Below are 27,500 nucleotides of genomic sequence, written 5' to 3' on the forward strand. Positions count from 1 at the left end.
GATTTTAGTCCCAGCAGGCAGAATAGTTTTCCTCTTCGGTCTTGCTGTCTTGCTCCGTGTTTACATTCGTGTCAGGGAGGGAAAGAAAAAATAAAAGGAGTGCCATCAATATTTGCTCTGGTGAAGGTGAGAAATGGTTTTACTTTAATATCCCTAGGCACAGAGTGAGTGTTTTACTGAGCAAGAGAACAGCCTCGGTAGTCGGATATGTATTGCAATTTCTCTCTCTTTGGCTGTGTGGTGTGTTTAGCACTTTTCTTAAAATCCTGTCAAACCATCTTTTCTTGCTCACGGCAAACGAGGGAAGCGCTGCGTCCTAATTAAGCTGTTTGCCCCAAGCAAAGCTCAGCCGTCCAAATTGCTGTGAGAGCAACGCAGGACGCCAGCCTCCGGTGTAGGGCGAATCCAGATGCGCTAAAGTTTTCCTTACAAACTGCTGGTGGGGGCAAAATGTGCGTGATGAGATGACAGAGGAGCGGGCTGGGGGGGCAGAGCATCCTGCTGGGGCAGGAGGCACCGCGATAGAGCCGGTCCTCCCGGGCGTGCAGGCACAGCTCCTCCCGGGGATGCTCCGCTCCCTCCCAAAGCCCGTGGCTTGCCTTGCCCGGGGAGGCGTTCGGAGGCTCCCTTTCATCCGCACTACCTGCTCGGAGCAGAGTAAACATCTCCCGTAGCCCCAGCCAGGCGGGCGAGGTTTGCAGCGGCTGCGGGCAGGACCCCGGGGGAAGGCAGGGCCGAGCAGTCCCCGCAGCCGATAGGCACCGTGCCAGCCCTGCTGGGCGGCCAGGCTCGCCCGGCAGAGCGGCTGCGGTGCTGCCAGGAGCCGGCTGGCCTGCCCGCAGCTCTGCCCCTGCCCGGTTATATGGGCAGCCGCGGAGGTGGGGCTGAGCTCTTCCCCCTCCGTCAGCAGCATCCCAGGTTGCGGGACAGCCAGCGCTCGGGGTAGCGAGTAACGGGATCGGCTTCGACGAGATGGGCAGGAAGCTGGACCTCTCCAAGCTCACCGATGAAGAAGCCAAGCATGTTTGGGAAGTCGTTCAGCGGGACTTTGATCTGCGGAAAAAAGAGGAGGAACGGCTGGAGTGAGTATCTGCTCTCCCGTCTCTGAGCTGGGGGCAGGCGAGCCAGAACCTCGGGTCCCCGTGGGCTGTAGGGATAAAACAGCCTGCTGAGGCTGTGGGCGAGGAGGGACGGCAGGAGAGTCAAACACGGTTAATAGATTACGTTATCAGCAGCAAGGTGACGCATTCGGGCAACAAAGGTGCGAACTGGCGCCGTGCCACCGGCAGCGATGCGGGTCGGTGACACCGCCGCACTTGATGGGGACAAACACCAGGAAATGCCTCTGTGAGGCTTGAGGCTGCTGGGGCTCTCAAGGGGAGACTTCACCTGGGAGCAGAGGATAGGATTTGGCTCCCTTGGTTTTGCTTCGTGTGGTGAATCTCGTGTGTTTTGGGCAGGAGTTTTCAGTGGGTCCTGAGAGTCCTCAGATCCCTGAAGAATCCTGAAAAAATAACTGAGAGGAGTAGTACACCTACTACTAGTAGTAAACTTATTTTAGTAGCCTTAAATACCCAATACAGGGGGCTGCGTGTCCTGGGCAGGTTTTAGGGGCCCAGAGATTGGGAAAAGATTGAAAATCACTGGAGCAGCAAATTCTATGAACTTCTAAGTCCTTATAAACAGGGCGTTGGACAAAACATGTTGCTTTAAAAATGTTCTGTCTGATCAGATTAAATTTTGAGCATGAGAAATCACAGAGGTTCAGGTTTTGTTCATGAACTACCTCAGATGCTGAAGTTAATAATGGCTTAACATATTTCAAGAGGCTCAAGAGGCTGCAGGGACCCTCTTCAGGGTCTGGCCAAATTCTCATTATTCAAGAGGAGTGGTCCGTGCTCTCAGACTGGGTTTGGGCAGTGCTGCACTCCCACTGAGCCCTCAGACCCTCCTAGGTCTGAATTTTGTGAGCCAGAGCTGGTGCTGATACCACGACAATGCCTGGAGACCAGGAACTCATTAGTTCCTCTATCAGATCCTAAAGAAGTGAGGAGTTGAGGAGTGATAGCCATCTTTGGTTTGGGATATCTGCATCCCCCAAAATCTTACCGTCATGGGAGGCTCTACATTTACACCACTGGCCACAAGAAACTTTCAGTCGTATATTTTTCATCCCCTTGATTACCTTTTTTTTTTTTTTTTTTTTTTTTTTTTTTTTTTTTTTTTTTTTTTTTGCCTAAGAAAAGCCAGCCTGCGTGGGAGGCAGAGATAATTCAGTATCATCATCTACTGCCTTCCTCTGCTGGTAGCTCTGAAGAGCAGGAAAGAGATCAGACGGGGGTATTTAAAAAAATTATCACCCTGCAAAGAGTGAATGTCTCCCTTGTGATGCATCTGAGCTCAGCCTGGAGGGAGGAGGTGGAGACCTACATTGCTGTGCCCTGCAGCAAAGAATTGGGCGAGGTGAATTCCTTCCTTAGTGACCTTGGCGCCAGACTGGCTTATCTGGGTTCTCTCTGATGCCCAGGAAGCCTCCAAACTGAGTGCCATGCTCTGGGAGATGCGAGATGGGGGAAGGTCTCGGGATGCTCCTACCCAGCTGCTGTATCTCCTCCTAAGGATCATTTCCCCTGGTTTCTTATTTTTATTTTCTTCTTTGATCGTGCCCTGTAAAGGGTTGGCATTAAGCATTCTGAACTACAGAAATTTCTGTGCTTTCTGAATAATTTCTGCAACAGACCAAACCACCAGCCTGGGAAAATATGCCACATTCCTGAGTGCTGGACATGGAGCTACACAAGAATTTTCTGCCTGTAACAAGCTGGGACATGATGTGACATTATGGGAGACCCTGCATCCATTCACTCTGTGCTCTGACCAGCCCCATCCATTTACTTTTCTATTCATTTACTTTTCTATTCACCGGGCTTGTCTCAACCTGCCAGCCTTGAAGAAATGTCCCATCCACCCCCTCCCCAGCCTGGTCTTTTTCTTCCCTTTTTGCTGCTTTTCTGTATTTTGTTTTTGGCAGAAGCTATTCGCCAACAAGGGACAAAGGATTCAGCTGGCCACAAACTGCACAGGCATGCGAGGGCGGTGCTTTGCCCAAAAATTCAAATAATGGCCATTTTGAGGGGTCTCTCCCTGATTCTTTCCTGAAACATCCATGCCTACAACCCCATTTTTGGGGGATGGCTCCCTGCATCTCTCCTGCAGCTCCATAGGTCCAACCCTGCTGCAGCTGGCATCCCAACAGCACAGATTTATTAATTTGCCATGAGCAGAGCAGGATTCTGTAGGTTCAACCCTGCTGCAGCTGGCATCCCAACAGCACAGATTTATTCATTCTGCCATGAGCAGAGCAGGGAAGGGGGCTGGCTGGTGCTCCTGCCAGCGAGAGGAGACAAGAGGCGTGCGGTTCCTGCGGGTTTTAAACTGGTTTGGCTGAGACTCTTCCTTCCTTTGGCAGGTCTGGTGGGTGAGGGAGGAGAGGTGAAGGGATCCAACCGGTCTCTGGGAACCAGAAAAAGCAGTTCCAGTAAAAAAGATTGGATCCTGCTGGCAATGGGAGTGGAAAACAAGTACTGAGTCCAACCCAAGGGTTTTCTATTTGAGGGTTTCGTTTCAGAAGTCTTACTGCTGGGACACTTGCACAGCTTGTCCAAATCACTGCTAGGATGGTGAACGGCTGATTATACAAACCAGGTGCCCAGTTCTCTGTCTTTATACTGGTTTTTACATCTCCCAGATGTAAATGCAAGTTGGTGTCACTCTGCATGACCACAAACAGAGGAGTGACACCAAAAAATGTGTCTTGCGATGCACTGGTAGCCAGCTGGCAGAAATTCTTCCTCAGAAAAAAAAATCAAGAGCTGAGCCCTAATGTGCAAACTGAGTAGGGTAAACAGAGATTAGGCTGACTGACATGCCTGTCCTTCCCACTGCCAGTCACACCACTGCTCCCAGGGCCAGCCAGGCTCCTGCTGTGCTCACCCCAGCTCCTCCTGTGGTCACCCCGGCGTCAGACCGGCACTGGGAGCATCACCAGTGCCTCGTGGTCCACTCTGTGATCCTGAAGCAGCCTCCAGACCTGATTGCTTGAGGGTTTTAACCCAAGCTGACTTCTGCTCTGGAAAACACAGCTTCCTAACCCTGTCAGGAGAGGAAACAACTTTCTAGGACCTTCCCCACAAGTCAAACATTTTCCTCTGGGCCATGGCCCCAAAGGCAAACATAGCTGAGGTGGTGCGTGGCACGGGCAGCAAACAGAGAGCTTTTGGGCAGTGCAGGGGGCCCCCACCAACTTGGCAGGCATCTCAGCTGTCCCCAGCTGGTGCTGGGCCCTCAGAATCATGCAGACACTGCTTTCCATGGGGACCTGCTCTGGCAGCCACGTCTGGATAGTGAAGGAAGCCTGCAGGGATGCACTGCCAGGTGAAGGTGCTCTTGGAAAGCGCTTCCCTTTCATGGGATTGTCACAAGCATCTCCTTCTGCTGCATCCTCTGAACAGCCAGAACCTTGTTGCACATAACGTAATAAATTTCTCTGCTGAATTGTTAGCACTGGAGGACTGTATTAAAACTCCTTTAAATCCTTTTTAATCCCAGATTTCTTTTCTTCTCTCTTCCCCCACCCCACCCCCTATTTTAAATTAAGAATTACAGAAAGATTTTAATTCCCTGCAAGACTCCAGGCTTGGAGATTGTGTCAGGTTGGGATACAACCACAGGGTTTGAGAAGAGCCACCCTCCTGAGGTCCCTGACAATTAATGATCAACACCCTGTGAAACAAACAGAACAGGTTTTGGCACAATCACTTTTTTTTTTAATGATCCTTGTGGATCCTGTCCTGCTCAGAATATTCTGTGATTCTAATATTAAATTAAATCTAATATTAAACTCCATTCCTGAATCTGGAGCCCACTTTGTTGTCAGCTTATTTAACTCGTGATATGTTATTTATTAGATTTGCCCTACAGCTGTTTCCACAAGCTGCAGACTTGCAATGTTCCCTGGAAAATCGTTCCTGAAATGATTGTGGCGTGATGGGCTTTGCCCTGTGAGAGTTTGCAGTGAGATAACAAACTCAAGTTCCTGCTTTTTGGGGGTGTTTTCTACAGGGAGCTGAAATGCAAAATCGACCAGGAGAGCAGCAAGAGAGAGTTCCTGACCAATCAGTCCCACCTCAATGAAACTCACTGTGTGCACTGCCTGCAACCCTTCAAGTTCCTGCTGAACAGCAAAAGGCAGTGCCTGGACTGCCACTTCTACACCTGCAAGAACTGCAGCCGCTACAACAAGAAGGAGCAGGGCTGGGTCTGCGATCCCTGCCGCCTCTCCAGGTAGTGCTCCTCAGGGAATCACAGGATGGCTTGGGCTGGAAGGCACCTTAAAGCCCATCCCACTCTACCCTCCTGCCCTTCTGCTGTCCCAGGTTGCTCCAAGCCCCGTCCAACTTGGCCTTGAACACTTCCAGGCATGAGGCAGCCACAGCTGCTCTGGGAAACCTGTGCCAGGGCCTCACCCTTCTCACAGGGAAGAATTCCTTCCTTATATCCAATCTAACCCTGCCCTCTGGCAGTGGGAAGCCATTCCCCTGGTGCTGTCACTTCAAGGCCTTGTCCCCAGTCCCTCTCCAGCTCTCCTGGAGCCCCTTTAGGCACTGGAAGTGCTCTGAGGTCTCCCCAGAGCTTTCTCTTCTCCAGGTGAACACTCCCAGCTCTCCCAGTCTGGCTGCAGAGCAGAGGAGCTCCAGTCCTCACAGCACCTTTGTGGCCTCATCTGGTCTTATTCCAGCAGCTCCATGTCCTTTTTTTGGGGGCCTCAGAGCTGGAGGCAGCTCTGCAGGTGGGGTCTCAGAATCCCCCACTCCCCTGCTGCCCACTCTGTGAGATCAGCCCAGCACACAACAGAGTTTCTGGGTGCCAGTGAACATTTCTGGCTCTTGTCAACATTCTCACCCTCCAGCACTTTCAAGCCCTCCTCCCCAGAGCTGTTCCCAATCCATTCTCCACCCACCCTGTGTATTTGCTTGGGATTGCTCCAACTCAGGGGCAGGACCTAGTGCTTGGCCACACGAGTTTCTCACAGCCCCACCTCTCAAGGCTGTCAAGGTCCCTCTGGGTGTCATTCCTTCCCTCCAGCGTGTGACAGCACCACACAGCTTGGTGTGGCAGTGAACTGAGGGAACACTCAATCCCATTGTGTCACCAACATATACATTAAAGAATTCCCTGTATTAGCCTCTGGGAGCTCCACTCCTCACTGCTCTGCTCTGAGGGAGGCTGAGGCACAAGGTGAGCCTCAGGGATCAACAAGACTTGGCCAAACTCAGCGTCCTTTCAGATGCAAGCATGCTGTGTTTTTGTTAAGGTAACAGTTTTTTGGGTGAGGGTCTGCTCACCATGGGTGAGGCTGCAGTGGTTCACCTGGGTGTTCCTTCTCTCTTTGGGCAGGATTGTGAAGATTGGCTCCCTGGAGTGGTACTACGAACACGTGCGCTCCCGCTTCAAGAGGTTTGGAAGTGCCAAAGTGCTGCAGTCCCTCTATGGCAGGCTGCAGCCAGGCCAGGGGCTCAACTCTGCCTTTCTGGGTGAGGAATGGCTGCTGCTGCACGTGGGGAATCTGTGCTGCACCACCTTGGGGTGCACCAAGGGAGGAGCAGCAGTGGTGGTGCTGCTCTGAGTGTCGTGGGGTGCTCAAAACATCTCAGGGAGGAAGCAGAGTTGTTCATTCAGACACAGGGCAGATGTTCTTGATGGCTTTTGTACTGCTAAGTCTGAAGTTTTTACCACAGACTGGAGAATGTAAGATCATTACAGTTGGAAAACACCTCTAGATCATCCAGTCCAACCCAGCACTACCAAGACCACCACTGAACCAAGTCCCCAGGTGCCAGATCAATGTGGGTTTTTGAACACTTCCAAGGATTGTGGTTCTACCACTTCCTTGATCACCCTTTCAATGAAAAAACAAATTCCTTAATACCTCATGTTTAATTTTAAAAGTCCCATGTCCTGTGGTTTGTAAGTACATAAATTTGCAGCTCTCTTTTTTTTTTTTAGTTCATTTCTGGTCTTTTCATCACACAGTTTATGGAATTAACTCTAGTTTAACCTGCAGGACAAAGCCAGCCCTCATTTTTTCCCCAAGACCTGATGATTTTTACAACCAACCTGATTATCCCCAGGCACTGATAAAACTGTGCCAAAATTAGTGAGCTGCCTGTCACCATAACAGTTTTCTTCAGAGCTTCATGGACCTTCCATATTGCTGATTTTGGTCCAAGAGTGTATGAATATATGACAATATTAATACAGTGTTATTTACTAGCCAGCTCCTAGCTGTCATTCATAGAGCTCCTACTCCTTGGCCTATTTCCTTTGGAAGCCAGTGTGGAGTTTATTCCCATCTCAAGGAGCCACAGAAAAGTTTGCACACATACCATCGACATGACCTGATTCAACTGCTCCAATCACTCTTTTAGCCAGGCCACTCATGGCAGAAATAGCAGGAAAAAAAAATTAATGGACTGAGAGACAATCCATGCATTGTTTGGACGAAAATGCATCAGAGCACACAAAAACCCAACCAAGCATGAGGGTAACAGCGCCTTGGGCTGCTTTAAATTGAGATTCTGATGCCTTTTTCAAAGGGAAATTATTTTGTTGTTTATTATTTCATTAACACTAGTGAATTGGTTTGACCCTCGAGCAAGCAAAATCTCCTCCTGGGATGTATCTTTGGCCATCTGCAGTTGGCTGTGCCTTCCCCTGCAGCTCCCAGGCATGTTGCATCAGCCTGGGGAAGCTGTGGCAAGAAGCTTTTTGACTTTTAAAAGTCAAGTTCTGTTTTGTTCTCTCTAAAAAGCCCTTTTAAACCATTGTTTCTTGTGATGGCTGGAGAATGAGAATTCCTGTTAGCCATGGCTCTGAGGCTTGCTCTCTCCTGGAGGAACAGGAAGAAAATGTGATTATTTATTCTTCCCACACATTTTTCTCTTTGTTTAGGTCTTCATGACAGAGTTTATAGCCTGCCAGACATTAACAGTAAGTAAAAAAGGGAATTCCAGCAGGGGTCTAGCAGTTGGAGCAAGGTTTCCAAAGTGTTTTTAGGTGTGAAGACAAGCTGTGGGCACTTCTGGAGGGATTTGGAGTGGTCAGATCAGGGAAAACATTCCTGCACTGCAGGGGAGATGGACTGTAGTGCTCAGCTCCTGCGTTGTGGTACATCTGGGGTCTGCAAGGGTAGATTTGGATACAACAGGACTTTAGTTACGTGCCAAACTTGAAGTTTGCAGTCACTCATTTTCTCAAAGAAATGGGTCATTGATAAATAGATGAGCTGTTGGGAATCAGGAACAGCTCCTGAGCCTTCAAGCACTGGAGTCCCCCAGGTGGATCTGAGTGCTCTCTGTGGTGCAGGTGCCCCTTCACTTCCACATCTGTGATGATGCACATCTGGCAGGGGAAGCAAAGAGAGACTAGCCAAGCCTTTACAAGTTCAATTACTAAAAGTGGGTGTCTGCAGAAAAAAACATTTGGGGACGTCCTTCTAATCTGGGCCTTTTCAGCCCATGTAAGAAGGATGGTCTTGCCTGTGACCACCAGGGTGGGGACTTAGCTGCTGCCTGTGTCCCCTCAGGAGAGTGCCAGCTGCTCACCAGCTGTGATGCAGGGGATGACAGTGATGAGGAGGACAGTGTCCTCCGTGGAGCTGAAGCAGAGCGCTACAGCAGGGTAAGTGTTTGGCTCTGGAGCTGCCCCTGCCTCACTCCGTGTCCCTGGCCTGCCTTAGGTGATGGTGGTGGTGGCTTTCTGTGCCACTTTCAAAACTGGGCCTTTCCTTCTGTTTTTCTTCTCTGAGATAAGTTTCTCTCTCACTTCTGTGTAAAAACAACCATGTCAGTAACATCATAAATACTCATGCCCTAACACTGTGGATGTCACCAATTAATATAAAAGTCCCAGCTCCTACCTGTATAATGAGAGCCCACCTGCTTTGGGTTTTTTTACTAATGGCCTCCCAAACATTTAGAGAGAGCTGAACATCCTTTCTGCATGCCTACAGCATCCTTTCTCTGAGGATGGGGAGATGCTTCAGGGCTCAAAAGCATCACCTGGATCTCTCTCTGGGCTGTAACCTGGCTCAGCTTTCCCAGAGTGCTTTTATAAACCAGGAGAGAAATTCTCACTCTGCTTACAGCAGCAGTCCTGAGCCAGAGGCTGTGGAAATCAGGAACCCACTTTTCCTTGCCTTTAGCACAAGCACACACTGTACCTGGCTCTCTTCAAGTAGGTCCAAATTCTCTCTGCAAAAAGCAGAGCAAACTAAGGAGAGAAAGATCCTCCCTCCCCCTTTCCTCAAGGTCAACTGTGTCTTACAGTGAATTTTCCTTCCTTGCACTTTCTGTGCTAAAGATGTGCAAGACAAAGCGGCTGCTGTCTGTGCATCCCTTTGATTTCGAGCTGGACTCGGATTACTCTGCTCAGTCTCGCCGCCAGTCTGTGCAGCTCTCTCCAGCAGCCAGCAGCCCGGATGCTTTCCAGGTACTGGGACACTCCTGGGGGGTTCCTTTCTTTTCTTCCTCTTCTCCTTGCTTGCTACCACTGCTCCTTCAGCCTCAGAACTCCTTCAGCTGGTGTTGGGAGGCAATGGTGCCAATCCCTGATCCCCATTGCTGCTTGCAATCTCTTTTTCCAATTGAAGACCTTTGCCTCAGGCCAGGTCAGGAGCAGGACATCTGATCCAAGTGAGGATGAGTGCTAAGATGAGACAGCAAGAAATTCTCTGGCTGTGTCCCTGCAGATTTCCTTGCTCTCAGCAGACAATCATTTTCTTGTGTTGTCCCAAGGCTATGGGACACGCCCTGGTGCCCAGTGGGTTGAGTGCTCAAGGGATTAAATAAAATCAGGTTTTTCTCCCATGTTCCCATCCAGTTTGGGCTGGGTTTGCCATGTGGTGGCACTGAGGTGCAGCTGGCAGCAGCTCCATGAGGCACACGGCCTTTGTGAGGCTGAGATGAATCCCACAGAGCCAGCAGGAGTGAGGGCCAGTCAGAGAGATAAACACTGGGAGGACAAAAATTGCAGGAATGCTGGTTACTTCTAAACAGGAGACTGGATGTGCCTTAGTATCCAGAGCTTCTGGCCAGGAGCAAGACTCAGACAGATCCAGACAGTGCAGTGAGCTGTGCCCTGTGATCCCACCAAGGGCCAGGGGCTGACCAACCCCACCTTCCAGCTCTGGGGAGGAACACAGGTGGGGCCACCCTGGGTGTGGCGAAAGGTGAGAGAGGCTTCAGGTCCAGCTTTTTGGGCCACTCTTGTTTGCCTTTCCTGGTGAAATTTTACTTTTAAAATATTAAACATCTCCTTCTTTTTAATAATGCTCTCATTAATCTCTGTTCTTGGGTAGAAATAGGATGTGCTACATCTGTAACAATAACTTAAATAAATCTGCACAGTTCCACACAAAATTATTAGAATTTGGGGGAAATTATTAGATCCCTCTTTCTGCTTGTGTTTTTCCTCTCTTTTTGCAGCAAAATTCAGTGTGAGGGCTGGCCTCTGTCAAATTGGATTTATGGATTATGTGAGGTGGTGGCTGTTTGAATAAGTAGAAGGGGATGGTGTTTTAAAAGGGTGTTGCAGTCTGGCTGCAAGGAAGTCTGTGCTTGTAAAAATTACCAGTGCCCCCTGGCAGTGATGGGAAGTATTGCTCAGTGTTCAGCAGCCAGACAAAGCTTTTAAATGGGATTATTAGGAACTTTTCTATTTTATATAAATATAATTGGCATTATAAAAGGCCAATCCATGCATATATTGAAGAATGAAGAGAGGAGCGCTGAGTGAAAGTTAAGAAAGACAAGGAGTTGTAGAATCATAGCACAAGTTGGGTTGGAGAGACTGTAAAGATCATCTCATTCCAACTCCTTCCACTATCCCAGGTTGCTCCAAGACCTGCCCATCCTGGCTTTGGACACTCCCAGGGATCCAGGTGCAGCCACAGCACTACATTGTTCTTACTTTGGGGGCCCCTGAGCTGGAGGCAGCACTGCAGGTGGGGTCACAAAAGTGGAATCTCCATGGTCAGCTGCTCAGCAGCACCCTCACCTCTCAGTCCTTCCCAGATTTCCCCAACTCAGCTGAAGATGGCTCCCAGGAGTCCAGGATCACAGATGCAGACCTGGTGTTCCACCATGTCCTTCAGGAGCCAGGGGTGAGCGCTCCAGAGCAGCACTTCAGCACAGAGGTTCGGCTCACCCTCAACGCACGCAGGAGGAGCCTGGAAAGGAACCCAAAGCCTGGTAAGTGTCCTTGTCCAGGTTCCTCAGAAACCCAAAGCCTGGTAGGTGGCCTTGTCCAGGTTCCTCAGAACCCCAAAGCCTGGTAGGTGTCCTTGTCCAGGTTCCCCTTGTCTCCTCTTGGGACAAGCGGCTGCAAGTGTTGGACCAAAGTTTTGGGGTTTTTTTTCAGAACAACCTCAAAGCCACAACAAGGCTTCAGGGTCAACACAATTTATCCATCTGCAAAAGGGATTTTTCTTAGGAAAGAATCTTGCTGTGTTATTTAGTTGTAAAATGGCTGATCTTGTTGCCAGCAAAGCCGAAGGGGTTGTTCCTAAGGTGCCCATCCCTTTCCTAACTACTGGGGGTTTCCTGGTATCAAATGGACACAGCTAGAAACAATGGGATGTTTTTCCTGCTGCAGAGAGGAGTTCAAGTCAATAGTAAAGGATGTTGTGGCTGCAGAAAGCTTCAAGTTTTAAGTTGGACTAGAGCTGGAGGCAAGAACTGGTGGTTGCTAAGTGGCATCCTTGTAGCTGGGCAGCATATGTGGGTAGGCTAAATGATCTGTGGATTTGTGGGTCTATAAATGCCCTCTAAGAGGCAGAATTTGCCTTTTACAACCTCTGTTTTCCCTGCAGTGATGGCAGAGCCAGGAGGATTGGATATTGGTTTGTGCATATGCAAATGTAGAATATGTCCTTATCTGTCTCCAGTGGCCTGGCTGTATTTTCAGGACTTTTTGGAATGCTGGGTAGACCTGCATTTAAACCCTGTTTAAATCCCCATTCCATGTCCTGCTGGAGCACCACAGCAGCAAGGTCCCCATACATGTTAATTCTGTTTTCTCTCGGTGTTTCTGCCTCATTTGAAATTCTCCTTTACACAGGAGACTTTCCACTCTTTCAAAATGCTCCATCCTAGGCTGGTACCTCTCTAGCCTGAGCCTAAACAGGCAGTGCACGACAAGCAGCATCCAAACCTGGGCTCCCACAAAATTGGGAAGGCAGCAGAGGTTTTTGGTGAGGGGCCTGGCTGCCCAGGGCATGACAGCAAGGAGGATGGTCACTCCTTAAACTTGGTCTGGTTTGCAGAAACACCCCTTGCCAAGGGGTAGGAACTGAGATCTGGGGAAATGCCTCGTTATTTGCTTGTCTTAAGGATGGGGCCAGTGTCCAGGAAAGAGCTCAGGGGTGTGAATGCCTTGTACCTTTGTCTCTCCAAGGCATGCCGTGGAGCGAGCCGCCCCGGGCCCGGTACTCAGCAGACATGGACACCTCTGATGAGGATGTGAAGGGAGCTCAGCTCCCGGCCTACCCACCCCACATGAAACGCCGGAACAGAGCCTCCTCCCAGGAGAACATCAGCCACTCCTCAAACCAGGTACCCAATAGCCTCTGCTGACACCGAGGCCACTTCCCTCTTACTGCCTCTGAGCTGCAGGTTGGTTCAGAGGAGAAGCAGCAATTGCCAGCTGGGGTGTGCTGTTCCAGTCACAGCAAAAAGAAAACCAGGCACTGGTTGGTGCTTCCCTCTGCCCATGCTGCCATCACAAGAACAGACCTGGCTTTGTTGCAGCTCATTTTCCATATTGTTTTACTAATCTGAGTTACTTGTGAGTTCTTGTGTCTCCAGAAAGGCTTTCTTAAATTGAATGTGCCAGTGCTTAATAAGCAGATGGAAGTCTGGAGATGGATATTTAATAAGCACCAAGTTCCTTCTCTTCCTTTGCAGTGTGTTCCTGCCTCAGTGGGACTGGGTCAGGATGACCAGTCACATACCTCTCCTGAGTGATGGTAATGGGGGGAGCAGCCTAAAGAAAGGTGTCAAACAGGGTCTAAGCTTGTGTTCTAATTGTCAAGCAAGGACCTGCTGTTCCTGCTGCTGCCTGTGCCAGTGGTGGGTGGTGAGGATGGTAAAGATGATCTGATTCCTCAGATCTCATGAGCAGCAAAATGCAGGATGGTGTTTGGCTACAGATAGAGGGGCAGGATCAGTCTCCAGTCTCACAGCTGGTAATTTTGCATGTCCTGGACCCCTCTTTGTGCAATCAGTGTGAAGTCTGTGACCACAACCATCCCTCAACACCACACTTCACGTGCCTGGGTAGGGAAAGCTTCTCTTTGCCATTTACTTCTGTGGGCACATGTTTTAATTAGTAAATGCCATTCAGTAAATGGGAGAACCCTGGACTGGGTGTTCTTTATGAGGCCACGCTATGTTAGGCATTAAATGTGCACCATGCTTTGCAGTGAGGAAATGGGGCCAAATTCCTACCAACACCTCCCACGACTTCCTCCAGGAGCTGGGCAGCTCCCACGTCAGGCCGTGGTTTGCCCCCTCACACCTGGAGGAAGGCTGGTGTCCTGTTGTCACCCTAATGGTTACGAGGCATCTTCTCACTCCCACTTTACCCCCATTTGCTCTGGTGGCAGCGTTGCTCATTAGGTTAAATAGCTAATAGCTTAAATTAGCTCCCCATCCTCCCTGCCCTTTGTGCTGCTGATGTGTTTACAGCCAGCAACCATCCTCCCACCCAACCTGCTCCTCACCCAGCTCTGTGCTGGTGCAGAATCGTGTTTGTTAACCCTCTGTTAAATCCCACAGCCTGGCTTCATATCCAGTGTTGTCCTGGCAGGCACCTCGAGGGCATCTGAAGGTTTCAACAGGTGGAGAACTCAGCTCTTTCACCACATAGATGAAAACTCACTTCTCCTAAAACTACCTTAGGGGCAAGTTTGTCAGAATATGGTTGATTTGAAAACCACTTTTGCTTTGGCTCTGAAGAGGAGAGAGTGTTCAGTCCCAAACACAAGAAACTTAACTTCTCCAGTAACAGAAGCAGGGGCTGTTCCCTAGTTCTGTGACTCCAGGAGCTGAAGGTTCAAGAACAAAACCTAAAAAAAGAAAAACTCTGTTTAAAGAAGCACTTAAACTTGATGAGACACAAAAAGAAAACCTGAACTGATAACTGTGTGGGTCTTTAGGCTTTTAAAAGTCAGGTAGGAACAGGACCAAGCCACAAGGAATAGCTCCAATTTACCAACTTTCTCCCCAGAGGCCATCCTGCTGTACCTCAAGGGAGCTCAGTCGTTCTGAATTCCCAAAGCTTTGATGCTGTCTGGCTCCTCTTCTTTACATAAAGTTTCTCTTAGAGGCTTGGGTAGAGTAACCTGTCCTCCCTCCTCAGCAGCCAGGGATGGTTTCCTCTGCCTGATGGTATGGGCTGTGCTTTATGTTTATTCACCTTAAGTTTTAATTCAGAGCACAATTTGCCAGCCTTTGTCACACTGAGAGAGGTGCAGGGTGACCCAGTCCCTGATGGAGATGTGCCCTAATGAGGTGCCCACCTTGCATTAAAGCCAGGTTTGTCTGGGAAGGAGAATGAAGCTTTTCAGCTCCTGTGCTGGTAGATATCCATCAATATCAACAGCAGCCTGTGCTTTAGGCTCTGATCTCTCCCAGCCCCTTCCTGATGGAGATGGGGCAGTGGTGACTCCTGGTTTGTCACCATCTCTGAGGCTGTTTATTGTCACTGAGCCATGCAAGACTCAGGCCTTAAACAGGACTGAAAAAACACTTAACAATGGACTGAAGTGCTTCATGCCAGTGGGTTTAATGCTGCTTGGAGATGCTTTCAGTTTGGGGTGGTAATGGCAACTCTGCTCTACACAGTGCCAGGTTTTTATATTCATCCTCCCTTAAGCACATGCAATCATCCCTAGCTGTTGTGAGGGTCTAATTAATCAAACCCTGGCAAGCACAAAAACTAAGTGAGAAGATGGAAATTGTTACAAAAACATAGCCTGCCCCTCACATCTCTTAGTTATCACCTTTGCTTACTGCTTTTGCTGCTTGCTCCTCTTTGAATGGGTAGAAACCACTCAGCACAGCAGTGATGCACTGGCAGTGTCATAAAACAGGCAATATTTATCATCATTTATGTTTTATTTGTCTGGATCAAAGGAGAGACTTGTGGGGGGCTTTTTCAAAGAAAGAAAAACTTCCATTTCTAAAAGGAAAAACAAAAAGCTTCTTTTAATGTCTTCAGTGATCATAGATCATAGAGATGTTTTGGTTTAAATGGATCTGAAAAAATATCTCATTCCAATCCCCTGATGTGGGCAGAGACCTTTCACTGTCCCAAGCTGTTCCAAGCCCTGTCCAGACTGGCCTTGGACACTTCCAGGGATCCAGGGGCAGCCCCAGCTTCTCTGGGCACCCTGTGCCAGGGCCTCAGCACCCTCACAGGGGTCAGTTTTTTCCCAAGAGCCAATCGAAATCCACCCTCACCACAAAGGTTTGTCTTGGTTCTTGAGCACAGAAAATAACTCCTCTTTGATTTGCAGGATTTTGTCTGTCTTTAATTTCCCCGCCCTTCTCTCCATGCCCTGTTTTTAGTCAGAAGAGTGAGGGAGAAGAGAGGGGGTGAATCAATGCGCAGAGAAGTCAGAAAATTTCAGGGTGGTGAGGAAAACTTTCACGTTCAGCTTTCCTACTTGGATTTTTTCATGGGGAATTCTTTCCCTCTTCCCTCTTCCTCTCCATCACTGTGTTGGCAGGTGTGTGATGGGGTGGTTGCAGCTTGAAAAACATGTTAGTAGGAAGTGAAAATGGATATTGACTTGAATTTGGGGCAGCATGGGAATGATGGCAAGATGAGTGGCTTCATTACAGGCTGGTGCTTTTATTGGTGATGGGGTTTTACATTCACTACATCAAAGCTCCAGATGCTTTGATGGGAATTGTGCTGGTGGCTTGGTGTTGTTTGGAGTTTTCCAGATTTGAGGTGCTCTGCACCTCCTGGAGCTTACTGGCATTTTTAAGACACTACTTAAAAAATATTAATTTTTAATGTCTTTTAACTCTGGCCATGGTGGCAGTGTCCTGCTGCTTGCTTTCCTTTGCTGGCTGCACTGTTTCCTCACTGTCCTGGCAGTGGTGGCTGGTCTGTTCTCTCCTCCTTTTCCCTCTCTCCCCTTTCCTGTAGATCCATGAGCTCAACACTCGCATGTCCGCAATCGAACGCGTGCTGAACCGCTTGGAGGAAAAAATCCTGACACGCTCTGACGAGGTAATGGGGCAGGAATCCTGCAGGGATGGAACCTGGGCTCTCCTGCTGCGTTCCCTTGGCCACTGGAGAGACTTCTCTGAAGCAGCCTGCATTGCAGGGATGGACAAAATCATAGAAATATTCAGGCTGGAAGAGACCTCTAAGATCACTGATTCCAACCATTCCCCCACCACTGCCAGGCCCTTCACTAAACCCTGTCCCTAAGTGCCACAATGACCTGGGCTTTTGGAGTTCACTCCTCTGCTTTGGCCTTGGAGGCTGTTCTCCAGTTCCAGGTGATGGAGTGCCTTAGCAAACATTGTATGGCAGGACAGAAACAGCAGGAAATTTAACCCATTTAGACCCTGTGCAAGCCAGTGCCTTCCTTGCCCCCTCTGCACAGACAAAATTTGGTTTCAGGCTGATACTTCATGAAGTTCCGGAGTTTTGTTAGGTGGTGTCTGTATCTGCAGAGCTGTGACAGCTCATTTGAAATCATGGGACACTCAATGGGTACCTGTGAGGAAGGCACCAGGTTATTGTGGCTGTGAGAGCTGAGTCAAGGAGCATTTCTGTATTTCTTCTGAGCTACCCTCATCTTACCATGCCGTCCAGCTTGGAAGAAAACAGCTAAATTAAGTTAAAGCTGAGCAACAATGTAGAATCTGCGAATGCTTAGACCGCTTAACATTGATTTTTGAGTTCATGTGAACTCATCACCACTCTGGCAGCTGATGGCTCAGTAGAATGGATGGTGATAATTACAGGCAAGGCCCCCAGGCATGGATGAAACAATGTGATTTCTCCCTTTTTTTTCCCTAAAATTTGCAATGGCCACAATTTTAATCACTCAGGGTTTCCATCAGCAATCCTGACCAAAGGAGTAAGAGGTTTTCACAGTGTCAGGTTCCCACACTTTATTCCCATATCCAGGGCAAATCAGAACACAGGCAGTGGGTCGGTGGGAGAGGCTGAGGTTAACTATGAAGCAAAGCTTTCCAGCAGAAAGGATAGCAGAGCCCTGGAATAGGTTACCTGGGAAAACGATTGCCTGCTGCAGATGCCACTGTTAAAAACAGCTCAGACAAAACCCCACCAGCTATGATGCAGGTAATTGTATAAAGTAGAGGTCAGGAACTTCTGGAGATCTCTTCCAGCACTGGGAGTTTAATAGATTCTTCTCCAGCTATCATGAATTGCACCTAACAGTGGGGGTGGGTGGCAATGTGGCATCTATCCCACAGGGAAATTTGCTGTGTGGTTTCTCATCCCAAATGAGATTACCCAGAGGTTCCAAAAGTTACCTCAGGGAGTGGCAATACCTATGGCTGCTTCCCTCTTCCTGGTGGACCTTGTTTCTGGGTTGCTGTGATCTCCTTCCTCAGAACCACCAGCCATGCCATGGTTCCTAACGAAAATGTGGTGATTTTTAGCCCCAAATCCCTCATGCCCACCTTTTTAAGGGTGGAGGAAAAGCAGTTTTCCTCAGAGAAAACCAAGGAAGTTGTGTGCATGGAGAAAATGGGAATGGATGTTCAAGGATTTGTGTTCCTCAGTGAGGAGCCTTTGGGCTCTGCTGTTCCCTGGGGTGGTTTGAAGTCCCTCTGTGGTCACACTCCTTGGAGTTGTCCACCACAGGAGGCTCTCACACTGCTCCCTTCTTCTGCTCCTCCAGTCTGCAGCCCCAGAGTCCCACACTGATCCTGATGCTGAGGAGGAGGAGTTGAAGAGGAAGCTGGAGGAGCTGGCCAGCAACATCAGTGATAAAGAAGTCTCTTCTGATGAGGAGGAGCGTGAAGAGAAGAGAGCAAAGAAACCAGAGATGAGTTCCTCCAGTGATGGCATGGCCAGAGATGTAAGAAAGGTAATCTGTGCCCTACCAGCCACATCATTCCAGGCTGCATCCATCATTCCTTCTGCTCTCAGTGGTTTTACACCATGAAAATATGACTTTTCTTCTGCCCCACACCTCCACCAGGGCTGTGTCTGTGCCTGCCTTAACAATGTCAAGGGATAGGGAAGTCCCAGGGTGTCAGACCTGGACATTTCTCCTTGTAGGCTTTCCCAGTCTCACCCAAGAGTCAAAAGAAAGCCTCTTAGAGTTCTTACAGGCTACTGCCTGTCATGGAGAGGCACACAGTCTCCACATCTACTTAAAGGAATTGTCCCAGGATCTGAAAGTCGCTATGGAGAAGAGTCCTGGGGTGGGAGAAGAGCTCAGTGATGATTGAGTACCAGCAGCCTTTGTCAGGCCCCTGCTACAGCCTGAAATGTCTTTGCCACACCTGTCAGTGCTCCTGAGTCCCTACAACCCTGATCCCACTTCCACCCTGCTAGATCAGCATCTCGCATTTCCAGCTCTGGGCTGACTCCTGTCCCTACTCACTGCTAGGGGTCAGGGACAGGACAGGTCACAGCACCCCTGCAGCGTGTCCCCAGTTGTGCAGAGGCTCCAAGATGATCCATTAGCACAGATGGAAAGGTCAGCATTCCCTGTTGAGTCTCTGAGGGCTAGTTTGTCCATCCCCTCCCTCCTGCCTTGGCTGTGGAAGGGGGATGTGTGCATTTGCTCCAAAATGCTGGCAAAGAAGGAAGCAGGCACCACTCTCCTCTCCTGCAAAGCTCTGTGGTGACTTTCATGATGCCAATGAAGCCTCCCTTTAATGTGCATTTGTTCCTCAGCCTCACAACACAAAACCTCATGGCTTTGGGTACCATTTGCTGCGCTCTCACTGCTTCTGGAGCAGCAGTGCATCCTTACCCATGGCATCCTTTTTCCTGAAAGCTGCTTTCAGATGATTGCTGCAGCCAGGCTTAACTTCTCGTAGATGGAACCATCTGCATACTCTTAATACCCATTTCTAATTAAGTGCAGATAAGTGGTAACTCACTGAGCCAAGGTGACAGCTTCTCTGTGAGCTGCTGGTCTGCAGCAGAGGCTCAAACCCTGAACTGTTTGTGTGGTATCAGTGTAAGATTCTGGTTTTTAATGAAATGAAGCCTGGATTCTCCAGATTTGCTACTTTCTTAAATGTCTGCAGTAGCTGGACCAGCCTTGGTTAAACAACTTTCCATATACTTACAACAGATCCAGGTTTGGGATTTGTGTGATTCTGAGGGATTTTTGATATGAGGTCCCTCCAGTCAAGAGGAAATCTTCTAACTGGGGGAGCAGTGTGATGGAAGCACACGAACCTAATGGAAAATGTGAAAAAAACTCTGCTGTACCATGAAGGCACCATAAAATGATAAAAATATCATCTGGACTGAGTTAGCTCAGTTCTCTGCAGGAGCAGCTTGCCTGGAAATACATGCAGTTGTAAACACAACCAGCACATAAGTCACCCCCATCTCCTTGGTTTCCAGGGAATTATCAGCTGGGAGAGAGATGATGAGTTCCTTGGGCCCATTTTGACATGTGTTTAGCACCTCATCAAGCACTCAGGGGCATTATTGTCATCAGTGCTCCTTGGGGTGGCAAGAGAGGACATTAGGTTCTGGCGGTGTGGCAGTGCAATGGTTTTATGGGCTCGGGTTGTTTTTATTCTTTTGCCACCAACTCAAGGAGTTGTTTGCATCCCCGCTCGGGCCCGCTGAGGTGTAAAGCAATATGCTGCATTTAGATCTTAACTGCCGTAACCGAGTGGCCCTCAGGTGCTTCCCGTGAGCGAAACATCCCTCCACAACCTCTTTTCCAAGCCTTTTGAGGTGACTTCTTTTGTCACAGCCATCCTGCAGAAAGCACGGCCTGAGATCAAAGCTCTGCCGTAGCCGCATCCGCCTGCTGGAGAGCCCTTCAGGAGAGCGTAAGCCTGTTAATCACCACTCCTCCCTCTTCCCACAGCTCCTGGAGGTCCGGTGCCCCTCTCACCCCTGCCTTGTGCTGTTTTATACCCCGCATTCAAATAACATCCATGTTTTTCCCCCCTCCCTCCGCTTTGGCTCTCGCAGAGGTCGTCGGCTCAGGCTTTGAGCGAGATCACGGCCAAAGCGCTGAGAGCCATAAACGCCACGGAGGAAGCGGTGTGGGAGTGCTTGCACGGAGAGAGCCAGGGCTGTCCCCTCCCTGCAGGGCAGCTGCCAGGCCTGGCAGATGGGAGAGAGGTGGCCGAAGTGTACCGGGAGCTTGAGGAAAACGTAAGGCTCCCCAGAGCTTCTGGGCAGCAGGGGGGTGGGAACACAAAGGAATCCCCCGCCCCCCTAAATTTCTTGTTAGCACTGAAAGGATGGCCAGCAAAGGGATTAAAAAGTCTAGTCTTAGAGGATGGGACAACAGCAAAAACAGATGCTCTGTCTTGTGGCTCTCCTTTCCTTGGCTCCTGGGTGATGAGTGTGGTCCCCACCTTGCTGGATTTCAGCTGTCCCTGCTCCAGCAAAACTTGTGTCCCATTCCCTTCAGTTCCTCCCCAGCACTGTGTTCATCAAGGCCTTTATGGACATGACCCCCCTCTTCACTAAGGCTGCTTGTGCCTGGGGCTGATGGGCTTGTGCAGGTGACAAGTTCACAGCCAGAATAATCCCCCTGCAAGGTTTGTGTGACCCCAGAGCACTGACAGCTTTTTTAGCCATAAAAACTCATAGCAATCGATTCCCTGTGGAAATGGTTTGCATCCACAGTGCCCTGTACCAAGCTCCAAAGAAACAGTTCAAACAAGGGTTGGATCTCCATCTGGGTTTTGCTGGTTGGATTTTGCTGCAGGGAACGTCCTGCAACGGGGAGCAGGGTTTTAGGGGACACTCTGTGGCTCATCTTGCACTGGGGAAAGCTTAGAAGTAAAAGCAGAGAGCTGCAACACCTGGATGCTTCCTGGCCAAATACAGCATCCCAGGGGAAAAGGGTTGGATGCACGAAGGTTTTGGGGTTCCCCCTCTCTCAGGAGAGGGGATGGGCTGGGAAGGTTGTGAACTTTGGGCTTAGTGCTGCTGCTGCTGTCAGCTCGGGCCAGGGGTGGGTAGACAATGGCCCTGGGAGATGTGTGTCATCCTGCCACTCCCTCGGGGATCCTGGCTGAGTCACAGCTGCCTGGGCACTGTTCTCCTCTCCAAGGCATGCCACCCACCTTGGAGGGCACTGGGAGAGTCTGGTGGGCCAACAGCAAATCCCTGTGACTTAGGCTGGGTGGTGCATGGCCTTAGGATTTGCACAGGGATGGGTGGGAACCTCTGGGAGTGTGGTGCTGTGATTTGGGTGGATGAGCTGTAGTTCAGTGCATGCAGAGGGCTCCTGCCAGGCAGTTTTGCACAATGCCCAGCCCAGGGAAAGCTGAGAGGGCTGGAGGAGCAGCAGCTGCTGTAGCAGTACAGAGATCTTGGGATCAATCAGCAGAACTGTGGCCACATCTGATCATCTGATGTGATTACATACTGATGTGTTAATGTTTCCTGAGCTGCCTTGCTTGGACCTGTGTCTTTGTAGTAACCTGGGAGGAGACAAGTGGCAGTAAAACCAGAGATTTTATTGGGATAGCTCCTGTCACCCTTCTCTAGGCAGCAAAAGGGAGCATGGTGCAGGCTGACCCTGCTCCCAGCAACACAAACACCCTTAAAACAGACTGAGCAGATTGGGAAAGTCAGTTTGTCTCCTTCACAGCTCTGTCCTCACAGGACACAGCAGCCTGAGCTGGTTTGCAGGTACCTGCTCTCCCTCTGAGCCCAGCACAAAGTGCTGCTGCTTCTCCAGCAGGTCACTGAGTTTTGGTCCTTCCTGTGTTCCCATTGAGCCTCTTACCACTTCACACTCTTGGTAATTGCTCTCAAAAAGCCCAGGGAAGGGAGAAAATGAGATGGAAAGCCATGTCAGGGCTGACTGGCACTGTGTGTGCTGCAAGGCAAGAAGGCAGTCAAAAAACAGCAGCAGGAGCTGCTGCATCTGGGGCTGCAGTCACACTAGGAGAGGAGAACTCCAGGGAGGTGAATTCTTCCATGCAGTTTTTTCGTTTTTCTGTATTTCAGGTGTACCTGACTGCTGGGAAGACCTACCAGCTTGAGAAGACCCTGAAGGAGCTCGAGGAAGGGGCTCAACACAGCGGCACTACGGACTCAGAGCTGTCAGAGCTGGAGGACAAAGTGGCCTCAGCAGCTGCTCAGGTGCAGCAGGCAGAGAGTGAGGTGAGGGCCTGGCTCTGACAGGTCAGTGATGGCAAACAAAGCCACTGCTGGATCCTCCAACCACCATCTGTCTGTCTGTCTTTTCTCCTCCTTCTAAAGATTTCGGATATTGAATCCCGAATTGCAGCTCTGTCTGCTGCAGGGCTGACAGTGAAGTCTGTGGAAAAGGCAAAGAAGAAGTCGAGTGTGGAGGTGAGCATGGAGTGTGCTGGCTGTGATGTGTGTGCTCCCCTGAGCTGTTGCTGCTGCCCCTAGGTGCTGGGAAGGGCTGAGAGCCATTCCCAGCTCTCCCTTGGTGCTCTGCCATGGCAGACTGAGCTCCTCTTGCACCCCCAGAGTCACCTCTGCCTTCCTCTGTCCACAGGCTGCCTGTCTCCATTCTCCTGCCAACAGCAGTCCTGGGGAGTCTTTGGATGACATTAAAGTGAGTAATCACTTTAATTAATGACAGGCTCTGCCTGTGGCACAGAGTTAAGCCTGGACACAGCCAGAGTCTCCAGGGGGCTGCCATCAAAGCAGTGGCCTCAGTGGCCTCAGTGGAGACCTCAGTGGCCTCAGTGGAGACCTCTGCCCTCCCATCCCTTCCCCACAGCAGGCTGCTCTCCTTCTCTTGCAGGCAATGCCTGGACTGCAGAGGTTCAGGAGGAAGTTCAACAGCCCTCTGGAAATCACCAGTAAGGAGCAGGGCCCTGCCCATGGGAGATGGGGACATGTGGGTGGCAGGGCTGGGCTCTGGGGATGCTGATCCTTTCTCTCTCTGCATCCAGCTGTGTGTGTGCAGTGATGTCCCCTTCTCTGTGCTCACAGCCTGCTGGTGGGACAGCCACAGGGGAAACCTGTGGTGGAAAACTGAGAAAGGACTGGGGACAGTGATGGGAGAGCAGAGATCAGGCTAGGTGGGCTGAGTCCTCCAAGAACCAAACCAGGACTTCTCTGCAGTCACCCCAGAGTCCAGGGAGACACCTGTGTGCCTTCATCCCATGGGCTCCCAGGCCTCAAAAGCCTCACCTAAGCCCACCCTCTCTTCTGACAGCAATTTCTCCCTTTCTTGACCATCCTGGGGAAGGTATCCTTCCCTGGATGGCATGCTCCATCCCTGGAAGTGTTCCAGGCCAGGTTGGATGGGGCTTGGAGCAACCTGGTCCAGTGAAAAGTGTCCCTGCCCATGGCAGGTGGGTGGAACAAGAGGGGATTTCAAGTTCCTTTCAACCCAAACCATTCCATGACTCTGTGAATCTTGGCCCTGCTGCCCACCTGACTCAGCCACTGGTCTCTGCTCGGGGACAAGAAGCCCTGCAGGGCCCAGCTATGGGCAAGGAGAACCCTGGGAGAGCTTCAAAGTAGGTGGTGATCTGAAACTTGGCACAGCAGCTTGTGTGGTACAGGGGACAGTCACTGGAAATGGTTCATCCTGACCAATATCAGTGAGACCCATTAGGAAATTACTTTTCTATTTCTCTCTTATCTCTCTTCACAAGCTTAAAGGTAAAAATAATGTTTCTCCTTCCTGATAATGGAAGATTAAGGGAGGGAAGAAGGGAAGGATCATTTAATGCCTCATTCCCCATTCACACAGACAATTAACAGTGCTGTTCCCCAAGCTGGGGCTGGGAGGTGGAAAGGTCCCTTGTCCTCATCCTGAGCAGGAGTCATCTGCTCTCCTTCCTGCAAAGGGCAGGCAGATAAAGGCAGCCCATGGGACACGTCAGCCCTGCGGAGATAGAGGGATGTGCAATGATGTCACCAGGCAAACCTAATCCCCCTTGCCTGGGCTGGGCCAGGGGGATTTTTGGTCTGCTGACTGCCTGCCTGGCAGGGCAGTGACTTGGAAAGTTGGGCCTGGAAAGGTGCAGCTGGTGGAAGCTGGTGGCAGAGGAGTGTTTCCTTCCCATCACCCTCCCGGAGAGGGAAGCACCGGCATGCATCCAAATCCGCAATCCCAAGAGGCTTGGTAATCTTGGTAAATTCCAAGGGACCTGGTGGGTCACTGAAACTCTGGTGAGGTGGGTGAGGACCTGGTGGTGAGGACCTGGTGTCCATGCTTGTTCCCCCACTGCAGGTTTTGACGACTCCTTTGAGCGGAACTCGGTGTACCGCGGCTCGCTGACGCAGAGGAACCCCAACGGCAAGAACAGGAGGGTGGAGCGGCTCTTTGCGGTACGGAGCCGGCCCCAGCTCCTGGGGTGGCACCTCTCCTTCTCCACTCTCTCCTCAAGCTGATGGAGCCCCAGCTCTCAGTGTTGGTGCTGTCTGGTGAGGGAGGAATGCCTGGGCACCACCCCCTGAGGTCTGGGGTGTCACAAGTCCCAGGGAAGAGGAACATCTTTGAATTCCCACTGCCTGTGTGGTCCATGGGATGGGACAGGGGCTCCCTCCATGTAGTGGCAGCTAGAAGGGATAAGGAGCACGCTGGGTTGGCTCAGGGTGAGGTGGACACAATGGTGGGCTGAGGTTTCTCCTTCTTGTGCCTTGCAGAAGCCTGTGATGACCCACCTGTCCTGAGGTGAGGGCACCTCCCTGCTACTGCATTTCAGTGAAGATACAAGACCTCAGCAAAGCAAAGCCTCACAGCCTTCCCTGCAGCACTTTCCTCCTTCTCCTGAGCCCCTCTCTCCCTGAAACCCTGGACAGAAAGGAAGCCAGAGGCCATGGGCAGGAGGCCTTGCTGGGAGTTGATGGGAAGAGGAGCAAAGCACGGGGGTGCAGATATGTGGCCAGGGGCTCTCGTGGGAGAATGCTGGAATGAGACCTTAGGTTGGGGCAGCTCTTTGGTCCTGGGTCAGCCAGGGGGACAGAGAGGTGCAGAGCAGGAGTGACCTCCTTGAAGGGAGCTGGATGTGTCAGTGTGACATCCAGCACAGGAACAGGGACAGGGACACAGCCCTCACTTGGCAAAAGCTGCAGTGCCTGTCCCTGCTCTCTGCTGCTGAGCAGGGATAGGAGCTGACAGTGAGTGTGGAATGCCCTTGGGGTACCTCAGGTAGAAGAGGGGCCCAGGCATCCCAGTGCTGGGATTCACATCCTGATGCTGGTCCCAATTCCCTGCCATGTCCCATGGAGCTTTGCTTCCCTTCCCTGAGCAGCAAAGCAGGATGAGAGCAGTGCTGGTCCCCTCCCAGAGAGCACCTGCTCTTTGCCCCAAGCCATGCAAACACCTGCTGAGGCTTTACCTGCCTGAAGCAGCTGTGGCCACCTGGGGATGGGAGTGAGGTGAGGTCTGAGGGAAGCAGTGCCAAGAAAAATGGGAGGAAAAGCTGAAGGGCTTGTTTGGGATTGGTTTGCTTTCCAGCTCTCTCCGCTCCATGTGAGGCTGTATCAGCAAGCAGCAAGCAGAGTGCAGGTGCTGCTCTGCTCCACAGAGGGGTCAGCCCCTACCAAGATGCACTTGGTGGATGAGCATGTCCCCTGTCCCTGGTGATGGCATTGTAGAGCCTCTTAGGACCACCCCATCCTTTGGGGGGCTGTGATGACCTTTGGGGGCTGCAGCAGCTCTGGGCTCCTGGTGTCACCCTCCCCCAGCTCCCCCAAGAAATTTGTTTTCCTCTAATATTCAACTCTCCACATCCTCTAGGCCCAGTGGATCAGTGCCAGCCCCAAATCCATGACCAGAGCATCAGGATGGCAGAGGGTTGCTTTCTCTTGCAGGTCACTTTGGAAGAGGTTTTTTGCTCAGCCCCCACTTTCCTCCCTCCTTCCTTCTCTCCCTCCCCAGTGGGTGAAGTGGGGAGGATCTCACAGCTGGAGCAGGGAGTCAGACCAATGCTTAATCCCCTCCATGGCCATCCAGACTGGATCATTTTAGGATCATTTTAGGCAATTCCTGTGCATCTGAGCTAAAAGCACTTTAATTGCTAGCAGTAGGGTGAATTCTCATGCAAGTAACACATTTGTTTGGCTTTGGTAGTAGTAGAGGCTGCTAACTGCCTAGGAATTGGTCCTGTGCTCATCCCAGAGAGTATTGTAAGTCCATAGTCTGGGCTTCTCAGCTGGAAACAAAACCAGTTTCTTAATTTAAAATGAAATCCTTGTGGCCTGAAGCTCAGAAGGGTAAGTGCAAACCTCTGCTGTCACAGAAACTATCCCAGACACTGCAGATCCAGCTCATGGTGTGCTGGGATGGCAGCTCCTTGCCTGGAAAAAGGGAGCTCCACCAAGATCACCCAAAGGGTTTGCACCCACCCTTCTGGCATCAGGGTTCAGCCCTCACCCCAGCCCCATCTCTTGCTTGTCTGGTTCCAGCCATGACTCTAGTCCTTCCATGCCTGGCCCTGTGAAGGAATCCTACAGGGAACCTCAGCAGTGCAGACCAAGGCGTCGCTCAGTAGCCACCCACGTTGCTCTTTGCTGGTTTCCTGACCCATTTGCCTGTGTAGATTTTAATAAATGTACACTAAATCATGCAATAAAGCCAATTTTGTGTCCACAACTACCCACCCATTTCCCAGTGTCTGTTTTTTCAGCACACTCAAGCAAAGACTCCTTTCTCTTCCCATGGAATCCCAGAATGGTTGGGGTTGGAAGGAACCTCAAAGCCCATCTCCTTGCATCCCCTGCCAAGGCCAGGGACACCTTCCACTATCCCAGGGTGTTCCAAGCTCTGTCCAACCTCGTCTTGAACAATTCCAGAGATGGGGCAGCCACAGTTTTCTGGGCAACCTGTGCCAAGGCCTCCCCACCCTCACATTTAAGAATTCCTTCCCAATATCCCATCTATCCCTGCTCTCCCCCTTGTCCTTATCCCCTGTCCCAAGACCCTCTCCAGCTCTCCTGGAGCCCCTTCAGGCACTGGAAGGGCTCTGAGATCTTCTCAGAGCCTTCTCTTCTCCAGGTGAACACTCCCAGCTGTCCCAGCCTGGCTCCAGAGCAGAGGGCTCCAGCCCTCAGAGCATCTTCATGGCTTCTTCTGGACTTGCTCCAGCAGCTCCATGTCCATTCCTTTCTTTAAGCATCCTGTGCACTCCTGGCTTTAAAACTGGCCAGCTGGAGTAGACAGCAGCTGAATCAGCATCACTGAAGTCAAATGGGGGCAGGTGGTGCAGGTCAGGATGGCC

General features: G+C 50.7%; 1 protein-coding gene across 2 annotated transcripts; it reads left to right on the plus strand.

Annotated features, from left to right (window-relative positions):
• The first annotated feature begins 57 nt into the window (after nucleotides 1–57).
• MLPH (melanophilin) lies at nucleotides 58–26,880 on the plus strand. Of its 2 annotated transcripts, XM_033064510.2 has the most exons (18): nucleotides 58–126; nucleotides 911–1,082; nucleotides 5,122–5,343; nucleotides 6,457–6,593; nucleotides 8,011–8,049; nucleotides 8,645–8,739; nucleotides 9,421–9,549; nucleotides 11,123–11,309; nucleotides 12,514–12,671; nucleotides 16,279–16,362; nucleotides 18,017–18,205; nucleotides 20,293–20,478; nucleotides 22,294–22,449; nucleotides 22,549–22,641; nucleotides 22,814–22,873; nucleotides 23,066–23,123; nucleotides 24,509–24,606; nucleotides 24,925–26,880. In XM_033064510.2, exons 2-18 carry the CDS (start codon nucleotides 973–975, stop codon nucleotides 24,949–24,951), a joined length of 2,028 nt encoding a protein of 675 aa, XP_032920401.1. In that variant the 5' UTR covers nucleotides 58–126; nucleotides 911–972; the 3' UTR covers nucleotides 24,952–26,880. The 2 variants fall into 2 exon arrangements, with proteins under 2 accessions (XP_032920401.1, XP_032920402.1); XM_033064511.1 differs by lacking the exons at nucleotides 58–126; nucleotides 20,293–20,478 and having other exon boundaries at nucleotides 835–1,082.
• Nucleotides 26,881–27,500: the final 620 nt, after the last annotated feature.

The sequence above is a fragment of the Catharus ustulatus genome, chromosome 7, assembly GCF_009819885.2.
Source record: "Catharus ustulatus isolate bCatUst1 chromosome 7, bCatUst1.pri.v2, whole genome shotgun sequence".
NCBI lineage: Eukaryota > Metazoa > Chordata > Aves > Passeriformes > Turdidae > Catharus > Catharus ustulatus.